Source organism: Pongo pygmaeus, chromosome 19 (assembly GCF_028885625.2).
Source record: "Pongo pygmaeus isolate AG05252 chromosome 19, NHGRI_mPonPyg2-v2.0_pri, whole genome shotgun sequence".
Classification (NCBI taxonomy): Eukaryota; Metazoa; Chordata; class Mammalia; order Primates; family Hominidae; genus Pongo; species Pongo pygmaeus.
This window is the reverse complement of record NC_072392.2, coordinates 85809926-85834977: the sequence shown is the minus strand read 5'-3', so window position 1 is coordinate 85834977 and position 25052 is coordinate 85809926. Positions and strand designations below refer to the sequence as shown.

At 45.9% G+C, this 25052-nt stretch overlaps 2 protein-coding genes across 3 annotated transcripts in view; one reads left to right on the top strand and one right to left on the bottom strand.

Moving 5' to 3' along the window:
* PSMD12 (proteasome 26S subunit, non-ATPase 12) overlaps positions 1–25052 on the top strand; it is a 376293-nt gene that overhangs the window by 73634 nt on the left and 277607 nt on the right. The window lies entirely within an intron of this gene.
* Positions 1–25052, bottom strand: part of PITPNC1 (phosphatidylinositol transfer protein cytoplasmic 1) — a 315851-nt gene that overhangs the window by 50175 nt on the left and 240624 nt on the right. For both annotated transcript variants that reach the window (XM_063656481.1, XM_054459617.2), the window contains exon 5: positions 14597–14692. In XM_063656481.1, the coding sequence (XP_063512551.1) occupies positions 14597–14692 (96 nt within the window). The remainder of the gene's footprint in view (positions 1–14596; positions 14693–25052) is intronic.

Below are 25052 nucleotides of genomic sequence, written 5' to 3'. Positions count from 1 at the left end.
TTGGCCGGGTGCAGTGGTGGCTTGCACTTGTAATCCCAGCACTTTGGGAGGCTGAGGCAGGTGGATCACTTGAGCCCATGAGTTTGAGACCAGCCTAGGCAACATTGCAAGATCCCCATCATGACACACCCACACCCACACACACCCACACACACAAATAGCTGGTGTGGTGGCATGTGCCAGTAGTCAGGAGGCTGAGGTAGGAGGATCGCTTGAGTCTGGAGTGGTGGAGGTTGTGGTGAGCCGTGGTTGCATTACTGCACTCCAGCTTGGGCGACAGAGTGAGACTCTAAATGGTGGCATTTATTTTTCTCAAAAGTTAGTTCCATACCCTGTAAAACCAGGTTTAGCAATTTTGTGAGGAATTTTCGTTGAAAATTCTAAGGCCCAAGCTAATGAGCTAGTAATTATATGTCTTTCTCTGGGCCTCTTAATAATAAAAGACGAAGACAAGCACCTTAATAACACTTATTCTTTCTTGGGTATTTTTGGAACAGAAGCTGAACAGTTGTATTTGGAGTCTGAATAACTAGATGTGGAGGAGAGAATCGCTCGTCAGGTCTTATTTCTCAAGGAGAAAAATGCCACTTCAAACATCATAGTCATTGTTGCAGATTCTTAGAGTGCTAAACGAAGAAAGGGCTTGGAGAAGATTTAGCCAGAGGACCTGGTGGACAACTATCAGAGTCTTTTTCTGTTTTGTCTTTGTTTTCAGACAGAATCTCACTTGTTGCCCAGGCTGGAGTACAACGGTACGATCTCGGCTCACTGCAACATCCACCTCCTGGGTTCAAGTGATTCTCCTGCCTCAGCTTCCCGAGTAGCTGGGACTACAGGTGCCTGCCACCACGCCTGTCTAATTTTTGTATTTGTAGTAGAGACAGGCTTTTGCCAGGTTGGCCAGGCTGGTCTCGAACTCCTGGCCTCAAGTGATCCACCCGCCTTGGCCTCCCAAAGTGCTGGGATTACAAGCGTGAACAACCACAGCCGGCCTAGAGTCTTTGGTTGGAGGAAATAAACTTAAATGAGTGTCAATCTGAAGCCACCCCCAAATCAGAAGCAACTTACGAAAATAACTGCACAAACGTATGTTATAATTAATGCTAGTAGCTGTCAAGGAAGACTTCGGACCTGATTCTACAGATGGTATCAGATTCCCGACAGACAGAACAAAATTCAAAGGCACTGACCTCTCTCACAATCGGGGATTGGGCAGGCTTACATTGCTAACCCCCCTGCATCTCCCCTCCCCAAATTAAGTAACAATAAAGTGGTTTAAAACCTTGACCTCAATAAGTTGAGCTCTCTTAGGCAAAGCTTCCCTATGGTGAATGGATAGTAGATATGATAAGGCATATTGCTCCCGCAGCCCTTGAGTAACAGACTGGGCCTTCTGACCTCGGGGTTTGGTCATCTTAACCAGGAGCTCCTCCTCGATGTGTCAATCAAAACGAATCACTTTCTCTTTTTTTTTTTTTTTTGAGATGGAGTTTCGCTCTTGTTGCCCAGGCTGGAATGCAATGGCGCAATCTTGGCTCACCGCAACCTCTGCCTCCAGGGTTCAAGCAATTCTCCTGCCTCAGGCTCCCGAGTAGCTGGGATTATAGGTGCCCCCCACCATGCCTGGCTGCTTTTGTATTTTTAGTAGAGATGTGGTTTCTCCGTGTTGGTCAGGCTGGTCTCGAACTCCCAACCTTAGGTGATTCGCCTGCCTTGGCCTCCCAAAGTGCTGGGATTACAGGCATAAGCCACCGCGCCTGGCCAAAACGAAACACTTTCTACCTGTCAAGGCATGAAAAAAGATGGGAAGCTCTGCTCTGAGGCCATTTTCCCAAACCTGGTGCATTTATACACTGATTCTTGGGTCCCAGACCAGTTGAGTCTGGTTGGGTTGGTCTAAGGTGGGACTCGGATATCTCCAGTTTTCAAAACCTCCCTGGGTGATGCTGACCTGATTTGGGAACTCTGTTCTAAAGGCCAAGAAGTTCTGGTGTTTTACTTTAATAAGACTAAAAACAGTAGGGGCTGATGCAGCTGGCCCCAGTTCTGAGCAACTTGTGTGGACTCGTTGCCTGTTTTCTTGAAAGAACAGAGCAGGGCCAGGTGCATTGGCTCATGCCTGTAATCCCAGCACTTTGGCGAGTGTATCATCTGAAGTCAGGAGTTCGAGAGCAGCCTGACCAACATGGTGAAACCCTGTCTCTACCAAAAATACAAAAATTAGCTGGGTGTGGTGGCGTGCACCTGTAGTCCCAGCTACTCAGGAGGCTGAGGCAGGAGAATCACTTGAACCCAGGAGGCAGAGGTTGCAGTGAGCTGAAATCATGCTACTGCCCTCCAGCTTGGCTGACAGAGTGAGACACTGTCTCAAAAAAAAAAAAAAAAAAAAAAAAATTACAGAGGGAAATTCTCCATGAGATGGAACTGAAGAAGAGCTTGTATCTGTTCACTCCTGGCTGAGAGCCCTGGGCCCTTCAGCTCTTGCTTCCTTCTTTGAAAGTCTTAAATGTTAGTTTTCTATAGTACAGCTGTAAGAAGGCTCGTGGCAGACAGAGATAGCATGGCAATACTGCCTTGGGTACCATCCCGGCACTGCAGTGCCACAGATGGTCCAGACTTGGCACAACAAACAGAAAATGTAACTTCTAAGGTTTCTTCGAGGTGAAGTAGCAGAGACAAGTGCCATCCGGAATTCAGGTTAAACCATAACAGAGGCAATAACACATTTTTTTTTGAAAAGTCTCAGCAGCACAAATGGCTGTAACTTCTGCAGGATCTTGCTCAGCCGGCAGAGGATCCCATGATCCTGAGAGCTGGAGCTATTGGTATCACACCTCTGCTCCTGTTCTCCACTCACACCGACAAGGGAAAAGCGACACGCAAACAAACTCCTGTGACGCCACTCATAGTGGCCACTTTCCAAAGACACATGGTTTCCACGGAGCCACCATTCCTGCAACTCATCTGCAGAGCTCGAAGCCAGGGTCAAAGCAGAGAGAAGGGAACACTTATGAAATGCTTACTGTGTGCCAGGGACTGTGCTGGTCACTTTCCATGCCTTGCCTTTGACGTCATCTCACTTCTCCATCCCATCTGTCCATCTGTCCATTCTTTGGAAGGGAGGGAGGGACTCAGACACATAATTGATGATGATCAAATGCAGTGGCTGTGACCGCCTGGGAGGCTCCCAGAGCCAAGGCCCTCACCACATTAGGGCTGAATCATCTAGACACAGAGCACACAAGTTGGGAATCCCAATTTATAGGTTCTAGGGGTTATCTTTTGCACAGATCCCTCTATGAAAAGCCCAACTGTTTCTCCCTTCCATGAATGTTTTGCTTGGATGAATTCTTCCTTCCCTGGTCTGTTCCTTTTGGGATATAGGGTGATAGGGTGATTTCCCCAAGGGTTCTTTCTTTCTTTCTTTTTTGAGACAAAGTCTCACTCTGTTGTCCAGGCTGGAGTGCAGTGGCGCGATCTCAGCTCACTGCAACCTCCGCCTCCCAGATTCAAGCAATTCTCATGCCTCAGCCTCCCTAGTACCTAGGACTACAGGTGCATGCTGCCATGCCCAGCTAATTTTTGTATCTTTAGTAGAGACAGGGTTTTGCCATGGTCTCGAACTCCTGACCTCAAGTGATCCGCCTGCCTTGGCGTCCCAAAGTGCTGGGATTACAGGTGTGAGCCACTGAACCTGGCCCCCAAGGGCTCTTTCTATTGATTCAATGACCCACGATGCCACAGTCAGCAATTCCACTACTGGCAGAGGTTTAGAATCTCTGGTTTTGATCTGGCATTTAGGAATTCATATGCCTTGACTTTGTTTGACCTACTTGGTCTGGCATTTCACTACCAAATTCAATTGGTAGGATTTGCAACTGCTGCTCTGAACACTGAGTTCTGGGGAACATCATTCATGCCAATTACTGCAGCAGTTTAAATGTTTTTTTTTTCCCCCCTTGAAAAATTTAAAAAAATGAAAACTCTTTCTCTAGGACAAAGTTGGGCACTACCACTTTTTGTAGTAATCCCAGTAAAAATGGGGTTTGATCCAAATGCTGAGGTAGCTTCGCATTATTAGGCCAAGAGAACAGCAGTGGCTTTTAAGATCAGCACTAGGCACGGTGCTTCAGCGAGACTTGGCATCTCATCTTTCCTGGGTTTGGAAGAAATGAGGTCTGAAAAAGAATACCTCATTGTTTCTTGGGAAGCAAGTTGCCAATTATTGGTCTGAAAATGGCGCAGCCAGGGTTGCTGAGGACTGGACTACTGTTTAACGCCTTTTTATTTCCAAATGTTCCTATTCATTAATAAAATCTTATTGTTGTCAAGATGGCTGAAGACAATTTGTTCATGAAAGAGGGTAGCAGAAGAGGGAAAGATGTAGGTTGATGGATTTGAAGGGTCCTAAACCTCTGGGCACTCAGGAGCCTGCCCTCACCATCCCCACAAGAGAGTCAGCCCCTCTGGTGAGGTCACAAGTAGAGTCCCCTTGCATGGTCTGATGACCCCTGCTTTTTCTTTTTTCTTGGCCAACAGAATTTTTTATTTTTGCTGACCCCTGCTCTGAAAACTCTCTGCGACCTGCAGAATACAGTCCAAATTCATTGGCTTGGCACTCAATGTTTTTCCCTTGTGCCTCACTGACCCTTGACTATGCACTGAGACTCCTCATTTTCAGCCATTCACTACACTGTCCATTCCATCTCACACATCTTCAGACTTGAGTTTGCTCCCATCCAAGTGTGAGTCGGGGCAATTTAATGTAGCCGCAGGGTGTGGGCAATTTTGTTATATCTAGGAAAATTTCAACCCATATATCCATTGACTCAACAGTTTCACTTTTAGATTTATTCTACAGAGACATTAGAACAACTCCCAAAATATATCTATGGATGTTTCTTGCAGTACCGTAATAAGAATGGAAACACCCTAAATGTCCATCAAATGGAGACTGATGTACACATGGCACCATCGTACACTGGCTTATTATTATTATTATTACTATTATGATTATTTTGAGGTAGGGTCTTGCTCTGCTGCCCAGGATCTCGGCTCACTGCAGCAGCCTCCGACTCCCAGGCTCAAGTGATCCTCTTCCCTCAGCCTCCAGTGATCCTCTTCCCTCAGCCTCCAGAGTAGCTGGGACTCCAGGCATGTGCCATCACACCTGGCTAATTTTTGTATTTTTTGTAGAGATGGGGTTTTGCCATGTTGCCTAGGTGGGTCTCGAACTCCTGAGCTTAAGCGATCTGCCCACCTTGGCCTCCCAAAGTGCTGGGATTACAGGCGTGAGCCACTCAACCTGGCCTTCATTGGCATATTATTCGGCCACCTAAAACTCACTAGACAGGCGTGTGCTGCACAGAAAAATGGCAAGCTTATGTGGTTAGTGAAATAATGCATGTTGCAAGATGGTGTGCATAGCGTGAGTTTAGTTTTATAAAATAATACTATTTATGCATTATGTTTAAGTATAAACACCAACTTGAACAACAGCGATGTCTGTGATGAGGGATCATAGGAGATTTGCTCTGTTTTGTGTTTGTATCATGTCGGAATTTTTTTACAAGGATCATGTATTAATTTATGAGCAAAAAATGAACATAAACCTATTTTGTTTTTAAGGCCCAGCTCCGATTCCACCTCTCCTATAAAGTCTTCCCTGACCAGTCCTGGGAATCCTCTGGGGATGACTGTGTGTACAAGTTTGAGGAAAGTAGATCACACATGACTGTGTGAATGTATTTCTCTTGCTGCCTCGTTCTGTACTGTCACTTAGCATTTGTGTCATTATACCATATCCTCCCAACCAGATCATGGGTTTCTTTTTTTTTTTGAGACAGGGTCTGGCCCTGTCACCCAGGCTGGACTGCAATGGTGTGATCTCAGCTCACTGCAACCTTTGCCTCCTCAAACAATTCTCCTGTCTCAGCCTCCCGAGTAGCTGGGATTACAGGCATGTGCCACCACACCTGGCTAATTTTTTGTATTTTAGTAGAGATGGGTTTTCACCATGTTGTCCTGGCTGGTCTCAAACTCCTGAGCTCAGGCAATCTGCCTGCCTCGGCCTCCCAAAGTGCTAGGATTACAGGTGTAAGCCACTGTGCCCGGCCTCTTTTTTTTTTTTTTTTTTTTCAACAGAGTCTCACTCTGTCACCCAGGCTGGAGTACAGTGGCACCATCTTTGGCTCACTGCAAGCTTCGCCTCCTGGGTTCAAGTGATTCTCCTGCCTCAGCCTCCTGAGTAGCTGGGATTACAGGCGCCTGCCACCATACCTGGCTAATTTTTGTATCTTTATCCTGCTAATTTTTGTATTTTTAGTAGAGATGGAGCTTCACCATGTTGGCCAGGCTGGTCTCGAACTCCTGACCTCAAGTGATCCGCCTCGGCCTTCCAAAGTGCTGGGATTACAGGTGTGAACCACTGTGCCTGGCCTTCTCTCTCAATTTCTAACAGCACTGGCATCATCCAGACCCTGGAAGGGGAGAGGGCTCAGGGCCCGCGATGCGGCAGCTGCTGGGGACCCTTCTCTAGAATCTCCTTTCCAGGCTTCTTCCCTCACCCTCCAGTTTTAGAGGCTCCCACCAGGGACCCCTTTGGCAGCAGGGACTTCTCCCCATCCCAGTGATGTCATCAAGTCCTCTTATTTTCCAAGAAGCATGCAGGCCCCAGTAAGTTGGAACCCACTGCAAAACAGCTGCATTACTCTCAGAAAGAAACAGATGGACTTGGGGGAAAGGGGAAAAAAAATGATAATAACAGCACAACAAAGTGAACTTAACGATGTACCCCGGCATGAGGCAGCTGTGTTAAATCTGGCCATTAGAGGTAACGGAAAATCTTTACCATCCTCAAAGGCCAAGACGTAGACCAGAATGAAAATATTTTTCATTTGAGGGAGCCGAATGATTTGGATGAAGCTCTTTGTACTGAAGGGTACAGCTAAATATGACAATATTTACTTAGTTGATCTCTCTGTTCCCTTTCTGAGGGCCGGTCCTTAGCAAATAACATTTAATCTCTCACCCTTGACAGTTATTGGAAAAGCTAGATGTATCTCTTTTTGTTCTGTGTTCTCTCCCTTAAGAGAGAATTCAACAGATATTTAGATCTGTGGGGACCAATGAACTGGCTGCCAAGGAGTTCTTGGTCCAGGAAGGCTATGACCCAGGGACCTGGAGACTTAGTCACCCAACTTAAGGGGAAAGTTCAAAATCAAATTCTGTCTGAAAAACATTCAATTATGCCACGTCAGGGGCCCATGCTTCTAGGACAGCCTCATGTTATTCTTTCTCCTTTGTTGCTCCCTGAGTACAAAAAATTGCAAATTTCCCCCATTCAACTTACTATGCTGTATTTATCACTAGTAAGATGGCCTTTATATCCTCCAAAATAAAGGGGATGAGAAATTGCTTCATCTGTAACAAGAAGATCAATTCAAAAGGCAGTAGAAGACAGGACCTTTGAGGGCTGACATAATCTTGTTTTTGTACCCACAATGCCTAGCATGGAGCTGGCACACAGTAGGTGCTTAGTAAATGCTAACTAAAGGAATTCATTAATGAGTCTTGATACCAATAGATTTTACTAAGTTTCTTTTCCTTGGATTGGTCTATGTCAGCGTTTATTGATCTTGGCATACTTGACATTTTGGAGCTGGTTAATTCTCTGTTGTGGTGCATTTTGGATTCTTTTCTTTTTTCTTTTGTTTTCTTTTCTTTTTTAGAGACAGGGTCTCGCTCTGTTTCCCAGGCTGGAGTGCAGTGGCATGATTATGGCTCACTGTAGCCTCAAACGTCTGGGCTCAAGTGATCCTCTCATCTCAGCTTCCTGAGTAGCTAGGACTATAGGCACATGCTATCATGCCCAAATAATTTATTTTTATTTATTTATTTATTTTTTGTAGAAATAGGGTCTTGCTGTGTGGCCCAGGCTGGTCTTGAAATCCTGGCCTCAAGTGATCTTCCCGCCTCAGCCTCCCCCAAAGTGCTGGATTACAGGTGTGAGCCACCGCACCTGGCCCATTTTGATGTTCAGCAGCCTCCCTGACCTCTACTGGCTAGATTCATAACAAGCCCTATCCAGTTTCAACAATCAAAAATGTCTCCAGGTATTGCCAGATGGCCCTGGGAGACAAATTTGCCCGTAGTTGAGAACCTCTGGGCTACAGACTCCTTTGCTTTTCATTACATAAATCAATGAAGATTTAAACAGGGAAGCACACACACACACAACTCTCTACTTCTACTTCCTTGACTAGGAAAGACAGTCCTTTTTCTTTCTCTTCCTTTGCCCTGGAGGTATGTCCGAAGATTGAGAAGCTGCACACAACCTACACATTTGTGTCTAGGGGAGATTGCTGCAGGTGGCAGCCCCCAGGAGGCCAATATAGATGCCATTTTCTTTGGTCACTCCCCATCTCATGATGGAAGCCAGACCTCATGAACTACTGCAGTGAATGGAGGCGAAAGTACCGGACTTGAACTTGACTAGGAGCCAACATCAAAGGCCTCTGGGTTAGATCTCTCCCAGCATGGCTTTCAGATTCTCCAGCCTGGGCTAGTCCTGCAGGCTAGAAGTTGAGGTTTGTTCTTGCACCCCAAAACTGCCAACTCAGCCTTGCGGGTATGGCCGCACTGCCTGTGGCCTCTGCAGGCATGCTCCGACTTATCGTGCAGAGTTCCTCATTCCTCTGCTGGGATCTTCACCTTGAAATCTTGGCAGATAATCAAGGAGCTGGGATGAAAATCTTGGCAGTAGCAAGACGCTATGTATCAGCCACATAACCAGTCCAACCTGCTCAGCTTTTGGCTTCACCCCTTTTCCTGCTTTAGTGTTGATGATGGTCATTTTACATGAGACATGGTGCAAACAGCTTTATGACTCTTATGGGTAGGCAGGGTCTCAGTGGTCTGTGTGATTAATGGAGGGGCTCTCTCTGCCTGAAAAAAATCACACTAATTTCCACCCCCCCCACTCCCACAATACAGCACTGCCCTGCAGAGTCCATTAATGACTATGAGAACAAACTTGAAGCTAAGAGGTTTTTGAGAACTGAAGTTCAGGCCCTAATAGGAAACAGCAACACAACAAAAATGAGAATAAGGAAAGCACTGAGCTGGGCTATCAGCTGGTCCTGAATCCCCAAAGCATGCTTCTGAATCCCTGGTTAGTGGTGATGGCAGGAGGGCCATCGGGCACAGGGCACCCAGTGGAAAATTCCAAGCTCTGGTCACCTTCACAAGAGAGGCAGTCTTGATTGTGTGGCTCAAAGGTTTCCAGGGAGAAGTGGAAAAAGAAAGGAAAGTGCTTTCATCTCCTCCTTTGGCCTGGATGGCCGTGTGTGTGTGACAGTAGCTGGGTGGAGAGGAGCAACCCAGATAACCCTGGTCTGGATTCATCAGCATCAAAAAAATCCAGGAACAGATTCAGCCCATCAGCATCCGGCTTCCTCACATAAAGAGCGTTTCTATTTAGGACGCTGACATCGTCAACTTACAAAGATGGATGGGAAGAAAAGGCCCATGAAGCTGGATGCCTCCGATTAAAAAAAAAAAAAAAAAGGAACTCTGATTCACAACTGCTTGCTTAATGACAACGAATTCATTTTCTTTGATAGTGCTTGCTCTGAAATTGTCACCGCTGGAAGAAAAAAAGCAAAGTCCCTCGCCTTCACTCATTCATTCAGCAACCATTGAGTGAGCGCCTGCTAAGCACTGGTGCTGTAGCAGCGGCTGGGAAAGAGCCAGCTCTTGTCTTCGCAGAGCTCATGCCATAGCGATGAGCTAGCATAATCTAGCATGATCTAGAAGCCACGGACCAGAACTTTGCTGCCTCCAGACCAGCAGTGGTGGGGGCATGCCCAGGAAAACTCAGGAAGGGGGAGTACTGTGTGAGCTGAACTCTAAAGGAGGGCCAGTGAGGGGTTTTAAGCAAAGAACAAGGCCAGATTTCATTTTAGAAGGAAACTCCTGTGGTGGGGTGGAGGGTGTTAATTATTTACCGTGTGCCAGTTAGACATTTGTTTGGAAATGGTTTGCCTTCTGAATCGGTTGTTCCTCTTCTTCCCAGTCCCTGGCATGTTTACAGTAGACACAACCACCAAAACAGCCCAGGAAACTCGCCCCTCTTCCTTTGGGTGGGTTCAGACTGCAGTCTGTATTCTGGCCTGTTGAAGGTGGTGGGGCTGGGGTCACAAGGGAGTCGCCCCGGGGGAATGCTTTTTCTAAGATTTTACTGCAGGCTTCCGATGGTACCTATAGCCCTTTGTGGTCCGGCTGCCAGGTCCTCGGAGGAGGAATTCCATCTGTTACAGAGGCCAGCAGATCCCCTGGGAGGTAGCACAATGGATGATGAGTGTGCAGGGCTCAGCCCTATGGGGCCGCTTCTCCTGCATCCATTTAGTAACCCTAAGACTCCAGGACAGGCCAGGGGTGGCCCTGAGTGTCAAAGCTGAATCCAGAGTTCCACCCATCTTCAATTCAGTCACCTCTTCCTGTAGAACAAGACTTCCCAGACTTGGCACTGTGGACATTTGGAGCCAGATAATTTTTTTTTTTTTTTTTTTTTTTAAGACGGGGTCTCGCACGGTCGCCTGGGCTGGAGTGCAGTGGTGCAATCTCGGCCTCCCGGGTTCAAGTGATTCTCCTGCCTCAGCCTCCCGAGTAGCTGGAATTACAGGCATCTACCACCATGCCCAGCTAATTTTTTGAATTTTTAGTAGAAACGAGGTTTCACCATGTTGGCCAGGCTGGTCTTGAACTCCTGACCTTGTGATTCACCTGCCTCGGCCTCCCAAAGTGCTGGGATTACAGGCGTGAGCCACCGCGCCCGGCTGGAGCCAGATAATTGTTTGTTGTGAGGGGCTGTCTGTGCTGTAGAGGATTTTAGCAGCATCCCTGGCCTCTGCACTCTAGATACCAGTAGCACCTCCTATGTTTTGACAACCAAGTCTATAGGCATTGCCAAGCATCCTCGTGAGGCAATAATCACCCCCAGTTGAGAACCATTCCAGCGGACAGTTTTCCATTCTCTTCCTACTCGATCTCTCGGCAGCATTCAGCGCCTCTGGTCACTCTCCTCCTGTTGAAACTTGCATTCCTTGGTGCATTTCCGTGTTTTCCTCCTAACTTTCTGACCAATTCTTTTAGATTCCTGATTCTTTTAGATTCAACCTGATCTCCATATGCTGCCATCCTTGAAGGCTCGGACTTGGACCCCTTTCCCATTTATATTTCATGCTTTCTTCCTCTCATCCATCCCCAGGATTTTTAAATCTCCTATTCGCCAAATACTCTCAAATTGGTCTCCAGCCCAGATCTCTCACCTAAGCTCCAGACTCATTTCTGTTTGTGTTAGATGCTTCAGTGACATCACAAAATCCACTCATCTTTCTCCAACGTATACCTCTCTTCTCATCTTCCCATTTCAGTAAGCAGCACCCCCATCTATCAGTCGCCCAAGCCAGAATCCTTAAGGCCATCCCAACTCCTCCTTCAACCTCATCCCCACATCCAATCCATGAGCAATCCCTGTCAACTCATCTTCAAAATATACCTCAAAACCATCTGCTCCTCTCCATCTCTGCCGCCAGCCCTCTAGCACAAGCCACGATAGAACCTAAGTAACCGATAATATAAATAACAATAGTGACCTTGGTGGTCTCCTGACTCTGTTCTTCTCCAGGCCATTCTCCATCCAGAACAATCTTTTAAAAGCATAATTTAGATCCTATGACACCTCAGCTTCATTTATTTTTTATTATTATTCTTTTTTGAGACCGAGTCTCTCTCTGTTGCCCATTTGGATTGCAGTGGTGCGATCTCGGCTCACTGTAACCTCCGCCTCCTGGGTTCAACCTCAGCCTCCTGAGTCGCTGGGACTTTATGTGATTCTCCTGCCTCAGTCTTCTGAGTAGCTGGGACTACAGGTGCATGCCACCATGCCCAGGCAATTTTTGTATTTTTAGTAGAGTTGGGGTTTCATTCTGTTGGCCAGGCTGGTCTCAAACTCCTGACCTCAGGTGATCTGCCTGCCTCAGCCTCCCAAAGTGCTGGGATTACAGGAGTGAGGCACTGTGCCCGGCCTGAACTGTCATTTTTTCCATAGCATGTCTCCTGATCCTATCCTCTTAAATTCAGTTTCCTTATCACAGTCTCTCCCTGTACCTGCCTTCCTGTACTTGTGACTCTGAACTCCATATGTATCTGTGTGACTATTTCTCTACTGTTCGCATGGTATTTGTTAGATTGGAAGTGTCCTGAAGGGAGAGACCCTAAGCATCTCTTTGGCTCATTGCTGTGTCTTTTTTTTTTTTTTTTTGAGACAGTTTCTCACTCTGTTGTGATCTCAGCTCATTGCAGCCTCCACTTCCCAGGTTCAAGCGATTCTCATGCATCAGCCTCCCGAGTAGCTGACCACCCTGCCAGCTAATCTTTGTATGTTTAGTAGAGTTTTCACCATGTTGATCAGGCTGGTCTCGAACTCCTGAACTCAAGTGATCTGCCTGCCTCCGCCTCCCAAAGTGCTGGGATTACAGGCGTGAGGCACCATGCCCAGACATCCCCATCTTAACATTGCATGTGACACTCAGTGAGGACTCCATAAATATTTATTGGATGAATAATTACTGGACTCTTTACCACTCATCTCTTTGGCCAAGCTGCATCCAGGGAAGAATACTTTAGGACCCAGGGAAAGAGGTACGGACGTGCCCATGAGCGACCCTGTGAAGCATGAAGGAAAAGCTCCTCGAATGTCTATGTGAATGAAAGGAAGCTTTCTAGTGGAGGTTCTTTGGGGGCACAGAGCACAGGGAAATGAGTCAGGCACGTTGACTAGAAATGAGACTTGATTTCTTCATTAATATTCTATATTTGTATCAAGACTTCCTACTGAATCAGGAGGGAACTCCCTGAAGTCCAGGCAGAACCACGCCAAAGCACACTGGGAGGAAAAGCTGAAATTAGTTCAGAGTTTTCTGGCAACCCTGCTTTCCTGGAAGGCCCAGAGCTCCCAAAGAGGGCTGGGAGGTCCAGATAGGACAGCAGCCCGGGGGGGCCCGAGGCGTCACAGGAGTGCTTTGCACAATGCTCTGCACATCATCAGAGCTCCATTAAGCACTGGCGGACTTGACATCAAACTACAGGATTTCTGTGGAGCGAGACAAGGGGAAGGTCAGTGGCCCTGTTCCCTCTTCGGCGGGTTCATAGTTACGTAGGGAGCATTTAACTTTGTTTATCTTAAAATGCATAGGTGTGGTTGGCCGCAGAGCATAATGAAAGCTGATGATGTTAAAACGCTCACCCTTTGGGTGGAGATGAGCAACACAGAGTGATCCACATCAGCCTCTCCCCAGCCCTTTCAGGGACAGCAGCTGAAGATACGCGCCTGCAATTAAGCAGCCGAGCATTTGCTAAGATCAGGTTAAGACTTTTATACCGAAATGAACCCCAAAATGTGGAGGCAAAAGAAATCTGAACCACGTCGGAAGCCTGGTTTATTTGTGTAACGACAGAATTCATCTTGAGTAAGTTTATTTAGTGTCTCCCATCAGCCTTAATGACTCTGGGAGAAGAGTTTCAAGGTCCACGTGTTATGGCTCAAGGACGAGTCTGGGGCCCTGATTCCAAACATATTGGGATTGGTGCCATGTCGCTAACCAACAAAAATAGCCCTGCATCTGCTGTCATTGCAGGGCTGGGATGTTATTTACAAGTGGGTCACCCAAGTTCCGTCAGCAGCCATTAATAAAATACTAATGGGATATAAATGGTGACTCGCACAAACCGTATAACAAGAAGGTAGAACTAAGGCAAAGGATGGATCCTGGTAGGTTGAAAACCAGAGAGAAAGAAGTTCTCTGAAATTTTTTCTCAGCCAAGAACAAAGGAGGTGCCCTCATTAAGGTGCTTGCTGTTCTGAGAGAAAGGAGCTGTGCTGGAATGAGCTATCAAAGTTTTCAAGGATTGATTCAGATACAAATAAAACACAGGTGGCTCATGCCTGTAATCCCAGCACTTTGGGATGCCAAGGTGGGCTGATCATTTGAGGTCAGAAGTTGGAGACCAGCCTGGCCAACAGGGTGAAACCCCATCTCTACTAAAAATACAAAAATTAGCTAGGTATGGTGGTGGGTGCCTGTAATCCCAGATACTCAGGAGGTTGAGGCAGGAGAATGGCTTGAACCTGGGAGGCAGACGCCACAGTGAGATCACACCACCGCACTCCAGCCTGGGTGAGACTCCATCTCAAAAAAAAAAAAAATAGCGCATGTAATTGGGGAGACTGTTGTTTTTCAGCGAGGCCAGTGTGTTGGATGGTCCAGCCCTATGGATACTGACGTTGCCAAAAATGATGGCAGAGTTGGGAGACAGGAAAACTAAGTGGAGATTGAGTAACGGCCAGGGCCAATGATGGTCCCTGAAGAGTTAGGGACTTAATTTTGAGACTTGCAAAAAGAACCAGCAAGACATGAAAGCAAATTGAATCCACACAACGAGAGATGGCATCCTCCCAAGTTAGGAGGCACTTAAGAAATAGTTGTGGAATGAATGAATGAATCTTCCACATCTCATCCCAACTGTCGCTTACCTCAGATTCTTTGTAGTAGCGCTCTGGAATTTCATCGCAGGCAATATCAATAAAGCAAACTTCTCTCTCCAGGTCTTTGGCTTCATTGTCGAAAATCTGAAAAAGCAGAGCAACATATCAAAGGTTAGTGATAGCAGGTGTTACCCTCCAAAGTGCCCGAGGCAGAATAACCCCCACACAGAGCATCTTCACACGTCTCAGGGCCCCTGGCTAGTGCTTTCACCAGCCTCAGAATGCCCAAGAATCATAGAAAGCTTTGATTCATGGCTTCGGTTTTGTCACATCAGAGGCAGGTGTAGCATCAATCACTGCTTGGTGAGAGGCAGAAGAAAAACTGGGCTGTTTTTAGAAGTTCAAGAGTGAGGAAATTAATCTCTTCCAAAAAAAAATCTCTTCCCAAACTGAAGTCTGCTGATTTTTGGCAGTTCACCTGAACAGGAGGAGTAAAGAGGTTGGAAAGGGTCTGGCTAAATTTGAGTCAAAAACCAGGGATATAGGCCAAGAGTTAGAAAGAAAAGTGTGTGTTTTTTAAAATTAAAATTATATATATGTTAAAAATATATATTATATATTTTTATATATAGTTTCACAAATAATACATGCTCATTGCAGAAAATATAGATAAGCAAAAATAAGAAAATAAACCACAATCTCATTACCCAGGGGAAACACACCTGTTTTTCTTGATCATTTAAGGGCACAATTTCCTTTGTACACATAAAGGTAACAAGGTAAAGCTTGGTAAGACACTGAGATGGTTTCCTGCCAATCTGCTCTAGGTTTCACTGGCCCAGAACGCATATCACTTGCAAAATAATAATAATAACAATAACACAGCCACAACATATAGACATAAATGTTGGCCTGGGCGCAGTGGTTCACGCCTGTAATCCCAGTGCTTTGGGAGGTCGAGGTGGGCGGATCACTTGAGGTCAGGAGTTTGAGACCAGCTTGGCCAACATGGTGAAACCCTGTCTCTACCAAAAATACAAAAATTAGCCGGGCGTGGTGGTGCATGCCTGTAATCCCAGCTACTTGGGAGGCTGAGGCAGGAGAATCACTTGAACCCAGGAGGTGGAGGCTGCAGTGAGCCGAGATTGTGCTATTGCACTCTAGCCTGGGTGACAGAGTGAGACTGTCTCAAAAAAAAAAAAAAAAAAAAAAAGTCTAAATTTTGGTGGAAAAATTAAGTTCTAGTTCTTCTCATTGTCATTTTTCTGGTCTAAAGGGATAATCATCCTTCTGCAGGATGATAAACAGCTTTCTTTTTTTGAGATGGAGTCTCAAGGCTGGAGTGCAGTGGTGGGATCTGAGCTCATTGCAATCTCCGTCTCCTGGGTTCAAGTGATTCTTCTGCCCCAGACTCCTGAGTAGCTGGGACTACAGGTGCCCACCACCAAGCCCGGCCAATTTTTGTATTTTTAGTAGAAATGGGGTTTCACCATGTTGGCCAGGCTGGTCTCGAACTCCTGACCTCAAGTGATCCATCCGCCTTAGCCTCCCAAAGTGCTGGGATTACAGGCGTGAGCCACCATGCCCGGCCAACAGATTTAAGTTTGGATGACCACTTCATTCTTAGAGGAAGTCTTAACTGTAGCCGCATCCCACTGTTTAGCTCATTCCTGGAGGGAAGCACCAGTTAACACTAATTACATCTGACTCTTCAGGGGAGAATGCAATATTTTGGAAGAACAGGGTGGTTGATACCCAAGAATACTGTCCTAACCCAAACTTGGTGCCTATTAATAACACAGACTCCCACAAGAGGGCATCTGAAGGGCTCTTTATAGGCTCAACTCATCTTGGTTGGATTCTCAAGTTACTTGAAACGATTAGTCCTTTCTAAATGCTTTCTGAATAATATTTGTGTTGTAATTATCCTCCAAGTTGGCTGGTGGTTCTTCTCTTCTTGCCTATTCTCTTCTAAATATTTGGAGACTGGACTCTTCAGATTTGTCCAAGGAGATTAACTCCCCAGTCTGACCCGAGGTGGTCACTGACTTCTCCAAGTCAGAGAAAGATTGTTTCTTGGATCAGCTCTGATTCTTTCCACTGCTACTTGAAGTCAAGTGCTTCAGGACACTCCTAAAGCATTTGGGAGGGACAAGTGAACGGCCTCGAAATGAAACAGACTGTGGAGAAACAAGTTCAAGTTCAAGTGGAGAAATAAGTTGTGAAATAAAATACTGGGTCTCACACTGTTTGAGAGAGCCAGTCCCCCTGCTCCTTCTTTCTTTCTGCAAATCTCTTTTAAGTGTGAGCTAAGAGAAGAGAGACACATGGCTCATTAAGAAGACACACAGAGGCCGAGCATGGTGGCTCACACCTGTAAGCCCACCACTTCGGGAGGCCGACGGCTGGCGGGGTGGGGGGAGGTGGATTACTTGAGGCTGGGAGTTCAAGACCAGCCTGGCCAACATGATGAGATGGTGAAACCCCGTCCCTACTAAAAATAAAAAAAATTAGCTGGGCATGTTGGCATGCGCCTGTAATGCCAGCTACTTGGGAGCCTGAGGCAGGAGAATCACTTGAACCTGGGAGGTGGATGTTGCAGTGAGCCGAGATCGTGCCACTGCACTCCAGCCTGGTCGACAGAGTGAGACTGTGTCTCAGAAACAACAACAACAACAACAACAACAAAAACCACGCACACACACAGAATATCCCAGAGGGAAATGAGCTTCCAGAGAGTAAATTACAAAAGTAGTTAAAAAGGTTTGACATTTATTGGTGGCAAAATCTACAGGACTCAAAGAAAGGGAACTAAGCAGGGATGAAAGGGGTGTATGAAAGGTTGTGTAGCTTTCTCTGATTTAATTCAAACATTTTATTGATCCCCCATTGCACCCATTGCAGTTTTCATAGTATTGCCTTAGCTCCAAAGTCGCCCTTATGCCTCTGCTCTGAGGTCATGGACTGGACCCTGTAAGCGTTTCTCCTTTACAGTGAGCCTCATCAGTAGGGGGCCCTGGAGGGCCACTGCAAGAGGAAGGGGATTTCTCCTTCAGATTTGGATGTTGGGCTGCAGAGTCTGCCTGTGGGTACTCTTGGTCATGCTCTGCCCCAGCTGCAAGCCTAGAGTGCACAGTTGCTCAGTGACCTTGCAGCCCTAGCCTGGGCCCAGCAACCACTTCATGGTGGCCCTCCTGCTGCAGGCACTGCGTGCTGCAGGCCTTGCATTGGCAGCATGCCCTGACTCTCTCTCCACACACACACCTGTCCACCAACCTAATCTGGCCTGCACCCCAGAGGGCGCTCTGCTGCTCAACCACTGTCAACCAGCCCTGGCTCAGGTCACCCTCGTGAACTTCCCCACCATCCTGCTTCTCCAATGAAGTCTGAACCCCAGCCATGCAGAGGGGCCCCTGCCAAGTTTGTCCTTCCTGGGTATTCGCTCTCAGCCTTAGGGTACCCTTTGGAGTTCCCTTTACATCCTTATAGTTGCTCCTATCAGAGATCAATAATTCCTTCTATTACATTTCTCCTATTCAAATTACTGCATGGTTTCTATCTCCTGATTGGGCCCTGACTGATACACCCATTGCATACAAAGTGCTGCCCTGGGCTTGAGGGACTACAAAGATAGCCCTTGAGAGGTTACCATCTAGTAGGAGAGACAGACTGGGGAGCTATCACCAAAAATACAAGGCAGAATGGAGTACGTGCTGCAAAAGAAAGAAAAGAACAGGCTGTCAGCTGGCCGCAGTGGCTCACAGCTGTAATCCCAGCACTTAGGGAGGTCAAGGCGGGTGGATGGCTTGAGGTCAGGAGTTCAAGACCAGCTTGGTCAACATGGTGAAACCCCAGCCGGGTGTGGTGGCACATGCCTGTGAACCCTGCTACTCGGGGGGCTGAGGCATGAGAATCACTTGAACTCATGAGGCAGAGGTTGCAGTGAGCCAAGAGTGTGCCACTGCATTCCAGCCTGGGCGACATAGTGAGATGCCATCTCAAAAAAAAAAAAGAAGAAGAAAAAGAAAAGAATAGGCTGTAAAGCTAGGGAAGGGAACCATTAATGTTGCTTTAACAACATTATGACCATAGTAATACTATTCTCACTTTTCAGATGAGAAAACCAAGGCTGAAAGAAGTAAAGAGGCTTGCTCAAAGTCACATGGCCAGTCAGCAGAGAAGCTCAGATTGGAGGGCAAGTCTGTAAGCTTCACCAGGTCCTTCCACGATTAAAACAAACAAACAAACAAAAACAAAACCGCCTCTTAGCATCTAACCGCTAAGATACACATCAATCAAAACTTCTACCTGCATCTTTCTAGAAAGAAAAATTCAGAATCTGAGTCTCCTGCTACTTAAAAAGTATGTGTCCTGAGAAACTGTCACTGAGAACCTCCCAGCGACATGGGAATCTTCTGTTCCTCTGTTGAATAGCTAAGGCTACAGTAGAAGCCACGTAGGCATCCTTTAGTCCAACCACTGGTCTCCTTCATTAACAGTGTGCCTAATTCTCATGCCAAAATCCATGGAATAGCAAGCATGAGGAAGCTCCTTTACTTGAACTTTGTAGTAAATATTTCAGGATGGGGTACCCACCATCTGAACAGATCACAAAAAATCACATTGAGGAACCCAACATCCTCTTCAGGCTTGAGATGATGAGTTTTAATTTCTTTTCTTTTTCTTTTGAGACGAAGTCTCGCTCTTGTCCCCCAGGCTGGAGTGCGATGGCGCGATCTCGGCTCACTGCAACCTCTGCCACCTGGGTTCAAGCGATTCTCCTGCCTCAGCCCCCTGAGTAGCTGAGATTACAGGCGCCTGTCACCACGCCCGGCTAATTTTTGTATTTTTAGTAGAGATGGGGTTTTACCATGTTGGCCAGGCTGGTCTAGAACTCTTGACCTCAGGTGATCCACCCACCTCAGCCTCCCAAAGTACTGGGATTACAGGCGAGTTTTAATTTCTAATAAATAATGAATCTCCCAGTGATTAGAGATTAAGAGATGCTCATAGGCGCTCAACAAGTACCTGGTGAACTAACGGAAGGCATTAGCTTCTACTTTCAAAGAGGACTGTATGGCAGGAATATATTGCTTACTCATTGATCTTAGTTTTTTTTTTTTTTTTTCATGAGTCTGAGATCCTGTTTCCTTGGTTGTAAGCACCCTAATTTCCCACAATTGCTGCCATAGGGCTCAGTGCAGGGCGACAACCTCCTACTATAGGCTGATGGGTCCTACATTGGCAATCAGGAGAGCTGAGTTTAAATTCAGTTATCTGGCCGGGCATGGTAGTTCACACCTGTAATCCCAGTACTTTGAGAGGCCAGGTAGGCAGATCACCTGAGGTCAGGAGTTCAAGACCAGCCTGGCCAACATGGTGAAACCCCATCTCTACTAAAAATACAAAAATTAGCTAGGTGTGGTGACATGTGCCTGTAATCCCAGCTACTAGGGAGGCTGAGGCAGGAGAATTGCTTGAACCCAGGAGATGGAGGCTGCAGTGAGCTGAGATGCACCACTGCACTCCAGCCTGTGCGACAGGGCAAGACTTTGTCTCAAATAAATAATAAGTAAATAAGTAAATTCAGTAAATTTTCTGTGTAACCTTGGGCTAATTCCTGCACTTCTTTGGGCCTCCATGTCCTTGTTTGTAAATTAAAATCTTAGTCTAACTGTGCACAGTGGCTCATCCCTGTAATCCCAGCACTTTGGGAGGTCGAAGTGCAAGGATGGCTTGAGCCCAGGAGTTTGAGACCAGCCTGGGCAACATAGCAAGACCCTGTCTCTATAAAAATTACAAAAATTAGTTGGGCGTGGTGATGTGCACCTGTTGTCCCAGCTACTCAGGAGGCTGAGGCATGAGAATCTCTTGAGCCAGGAGGCAGAGGTTGCAGTGAGCCAAGATCGCTCCACTACACTTCATCCTGGGCAACAGAGTGAGATCCTGTCTCAAAAAAACAAAAACAAAAGCAAAAACAAACCACAACTTAGTCTAGATGAATGGGTTTCAGGGATTCTGGGAGACATCCTGGAATTTGAGAAGGCATATTTTTCTGGAAAGAGAGTTCAACCACTTTCATCTGATCATCAGAGATCTGTGGCCCTAAGGAGACTGAGATCAAGTGACCCAGGTGACCATTAACATTCCTTTCAGTTAAAAAGCCTGTGGTGTTAAGAGTGGCCTCTGCGTCCTGTTAGTCTCCTCTGTCTTGCTCCTTGGCTTGCTTCTTCTCTGTCCTATCATCCCACAGTCAGCCAACTTGGGTGGTACATAGAGGGGCTGCCACGGAGCAGTGGGAAGTGGCAGCGGTCCTGATGTGGTGTAATCGGAGAGCAGGGACAAGGTGAAATGGTCTCATCATCACACTCAGTTCAGGGCAGGAGCCAGAATTCAGCCAACACCGTTAAAAACAAGCAGAGGCTTTACCGGGCCCCAAAGGAAAACACTCAGCCACAACAATGATTCATTTGGGCTCCCCGGTGGTGGCAGGTGCAGCTGCCAGAGCTCTGGTACAACTCCCAGCTCTTGGAGGTGGAGGAAGAGATCTGCTGAGGTCGCGTTAGGATGCGAATGCCTTTTGTTGTTGCACCAAGCCAAAGCTTTACAGGGGTGCACCTGACACTGGAGTGCTGTGAACTTTATGGTCTTGTTTGCTCCTTGGGCTGAATTTGTCTCCTGAGATGAGACCTGGGTGTGGGAGGTCACGGAGGCACTTTTCCTATATCACCTGTAATAATGTTCCTGTCTTTGGCTATTTATCAGAGACAGGGAGAAGGAAAAGTGTTTATCCTCTTTCCCTTCTACTTTCTACCCACAAATCATCTGCAGTGGATTTTGGTGTCAATCTGGTTGACTCCCCTGGCCACCCCCGCCATACACACACTAGAGAGTGAATAACTGCTCAGTAGGAAAAATTCCTCTCAATATGAACCTAGAAATGCTACATGGGGAAGGCAAATCTGAATAATTACCATCTTATAGATTCCAAAATTAAAAGGGAGTAATTTTCTCTTTTTTGTAAAGTATTAACAATAATAAGTATCAAGTGTCTTACAAATCGTGATATACTTTGACCTAATAAGCTTACATTTTGAGAATTTATCTTAAGAAAAGAATCTTGGTGGCCAGGCGTGGTGGCTCACGCCTGTAATCCCAGCACTTTTGGGAGGCCAAGACAGGTGGATCAGTTGAGGTCAGGAGTTTGAGACCAGCCTGGACAACATGGCAAAACCCAGTCTCTACTAAAAAATACAAAAATCAGCTGGGCATATTGGCGGGTGCCTGTAGTCCAGCTACTCAAGAGCTGAGGCAGGAGAATCACTTAAACCCAGAAGGCAGAGGTTGCAGTGAGCCAAGATTGCACAACAGAGCGAGACTCTGTATAAATAAAAAACAAGACAAAACAAACAAACAAAACAGAAAGAAAGAAAAGAATCGTGGCAAGGCACAGTGGCTCACACCTGTCATCCCAGCACTTTGTGAGGCCAAGGTAGGGAGATGGCTTGAGCCCAGGAGTTTGAGACTAGCCTGGACAACATAGTGATACCTTGTCTCTACAAATAATTTAAAAATTAGCTGGGTGTCGTGGCATGGATCTGTGGTCTCAGCTACTCAGGAGGCTGAGGTGGGAGGATTGCTTGAGCCTAGGCAGTGGAGGCTGCAATGAGCCGTTGATTGTGCCACTGCATTCCAGCCTGGGTGACAGAGCGAAACCCTGAAAAAAAAAAAAAAGAAAGAAAGAAAGAAAGAAAAAGAAAATAATCCTAAAGGAAAAGACTTATACGCAAATATTTTTATTGTAACATTATTATAATGTCAAGAAAAATAAGATTGAAAAAGGAAGAAAACAGCTTAAATATCCTACTATGGGAGAATTGCCAAATAAATTAAGGTAAATCCATTTCATGAACTATTACGTGCTGTGTGGTCATAATTGAGAAGGGACAGGTACACTGATAAGCATGGAATGTGTCTTATCAGCCTAGATTTCTCTTTGAACAGAGGTGTTTAGTTAAATTTTGCAATTGCTCTTGCTTCATTTCTAGATTTGTTTCTAGATTTTGTGATTTCTCTTGATACAATCCACTAAGATCACTATGTAGGGTGGCTCTTCACAAATCCACAATTTTGGGAATCATGAATTCTGCAGCTCTTTTCTCTACAACAGAAACTTTGATGGTTTAAGATCCAAGCTTAGATGAAAAATGTCTGTACTTTCTGCACAATTTTTCTGTAAACCTAAACTGCTCTAGAAAATAAAATCTAGGGTGGGCGAGGTGGCTCATGCCTGTAGTCCCAGCACTTTGGGAGGCCAAGGCAGGTGGATCACCTGAGGTCAGGAGTTCTAGACAAGCCTGGTCAACATGACGAAACCCCGTCTCTACAAAAATACAAAAATTAGCTGGGCGTGGTGGCGCATGCCTGTAGTCCCAGCTGCTTGGGAGGCTGAGTGAGGCAGGAGAATCGTTTAAACCCGGGAGGTGGAGATTGCAGTGAGCCAAGATCACGCCATTGTACTACAGCCAGGGCGACAGAGCAAGACTCCATCTCAGAAGAAAAAAGAAAAGAAAAGAAAAGAAAATCTATTATCCTCTAAAAATTGAAGGGCTGGGAAGGTGGGGGGGAAGGTGCAAGCCTAGTAGCTGTGTAGATTTTTATCTTCCTGCCATCTGTACAAGCTACTGAGGATACAAGGTAGAGGTGGCTGATTAGGAGGGATTTTGAGGAAAGTCTACCAGTCATCTTGTTTTATGCTTCAGATACGATTAAAGAGACAGAGAAGCCTAGCCAAACCACTGATCCTCTCTACTATAACTTTTTTTTTTTTGGCTTTTGGGAGCTTGCTGGAGGAAGCAATTGAGGAAGACATGCCAACAAAGTACAGGTTCAGCCAGCAAGAACACTGGAAACAGAATTTATGTTTAACAATGTTGTCCTACTCATGCTCTGCATCGGCAAAGTGGCTACTGGTTTGGTGGAGGGAGGGTATACTGGTTGTTAGTTAATACTTTAAGCATATGGGTCTAGCGTTTGTTCATGGTTTATTATTATTATCACTATTTTTTTTAAAGACAGAGTCTTGCTCTGTCACCCAGGCTAGAATGCATTGGCGTGACTACAACCTCTGCCTCCTGGGTTCAAGTGATTCTCCTGCCTGAGCCTCCCAAGTAGCTGGGACTACAGGCATGCGCCACCACACCTGGCGAATTTTTGTATTTTTAGTAGAGATGGGGTTTCACCATGTTGGCCTGGTCTCGAACTTCTGACCTCAAGTGATCCAACTGCCTCGGCCTCTCAAAGTGCTGGAATTAACCACACCTGGCCAGTTCATGGTTTATTGATTATTATCTAATAGCAGCATATTCAGTTGGAGAGAGCCTGAAAAGCACTAAAGGCTGTAAAAAAAAAAAAAAAAAAAAAAAAAAAAGTCCAGGCTACCAGTGATGAAAACCATCTCTATGGGTCATCTCACTGAGAACATTATCCCAGCTACACAATTCAGTGGTGACTGTTTCATAAATATATACATGACTATTTATGAATATATATATATATGAATATACAATCCAACCCAAGAGTATTTCAACCTGTCTTCTACATGGTCATTAAAATAGGAATAAAAAGGATACTCTTCATGGGTCTCTTCAAAACCATTTTCTTTTCTTTTTTTTAAATATTAGGTTGGTGCAAAAGTAATCATGGTTTTTGCAAATAGATACAGGGTCTTGCTACATTGCCCAGGTGCGTCTCAAACTCCTGGGCTAAAGTGATCCTCCTGTCATGGCCTCCCAAAGTGTTAGGATTACGGGTGTGAGCCACTGCACCTGGCCTCAGAACCATTTTTGGTCCCTATTCTTTTTTCTGTTTTGCAGAATACAGAGTTGGGTAACTGTTATTTGTTCTCAAGATAGAATTACTGTACTTAAGGACAGCACTCTAGAGATGAAGAGGCTGAATGCCCACCATTCGATGAATCGGCAAATATTGGTTAAGCACCTACTGTGTGTTCAACACTGTGCCTTGGAAAAATGTATAAGAGAAGGTCCCCTCTCAAGGGGGCTATGATTTTGTGGAGACTAGATTTAACACACAATTTAATCAACATTATATAACATATAATCTATATATTACTAAAGTACTAAAAGATATGTTTCAGGCCAGCTGCGGTGGCTCACACCTGTAATCCAAACATTTTGGGAGGCCAAGGCGGGCGGATCACTTGAGGTCAGGAGTTTGAGACCAGCCTGGACAACATGGTGAAACCCCGTCTCTACAAAAAATACAAAAATTAGCCAGGTGTGGCAGCACATGCCTATAGTCCCAGCTACTCGGGAGGCTGAGGCAGGAGAATCGCTTGAACCTGGGAGGCAGAGGTTACAGTGACCTGAGATCACGCCATTGCACTCCAGCCTGGGTGACAGAGTGAAACTTTGTCTTAAAACAAAATAAAATAAATAAAATAAAATAAAATGTGCTTCAGACAAGAGTACTCTAGTAGTCC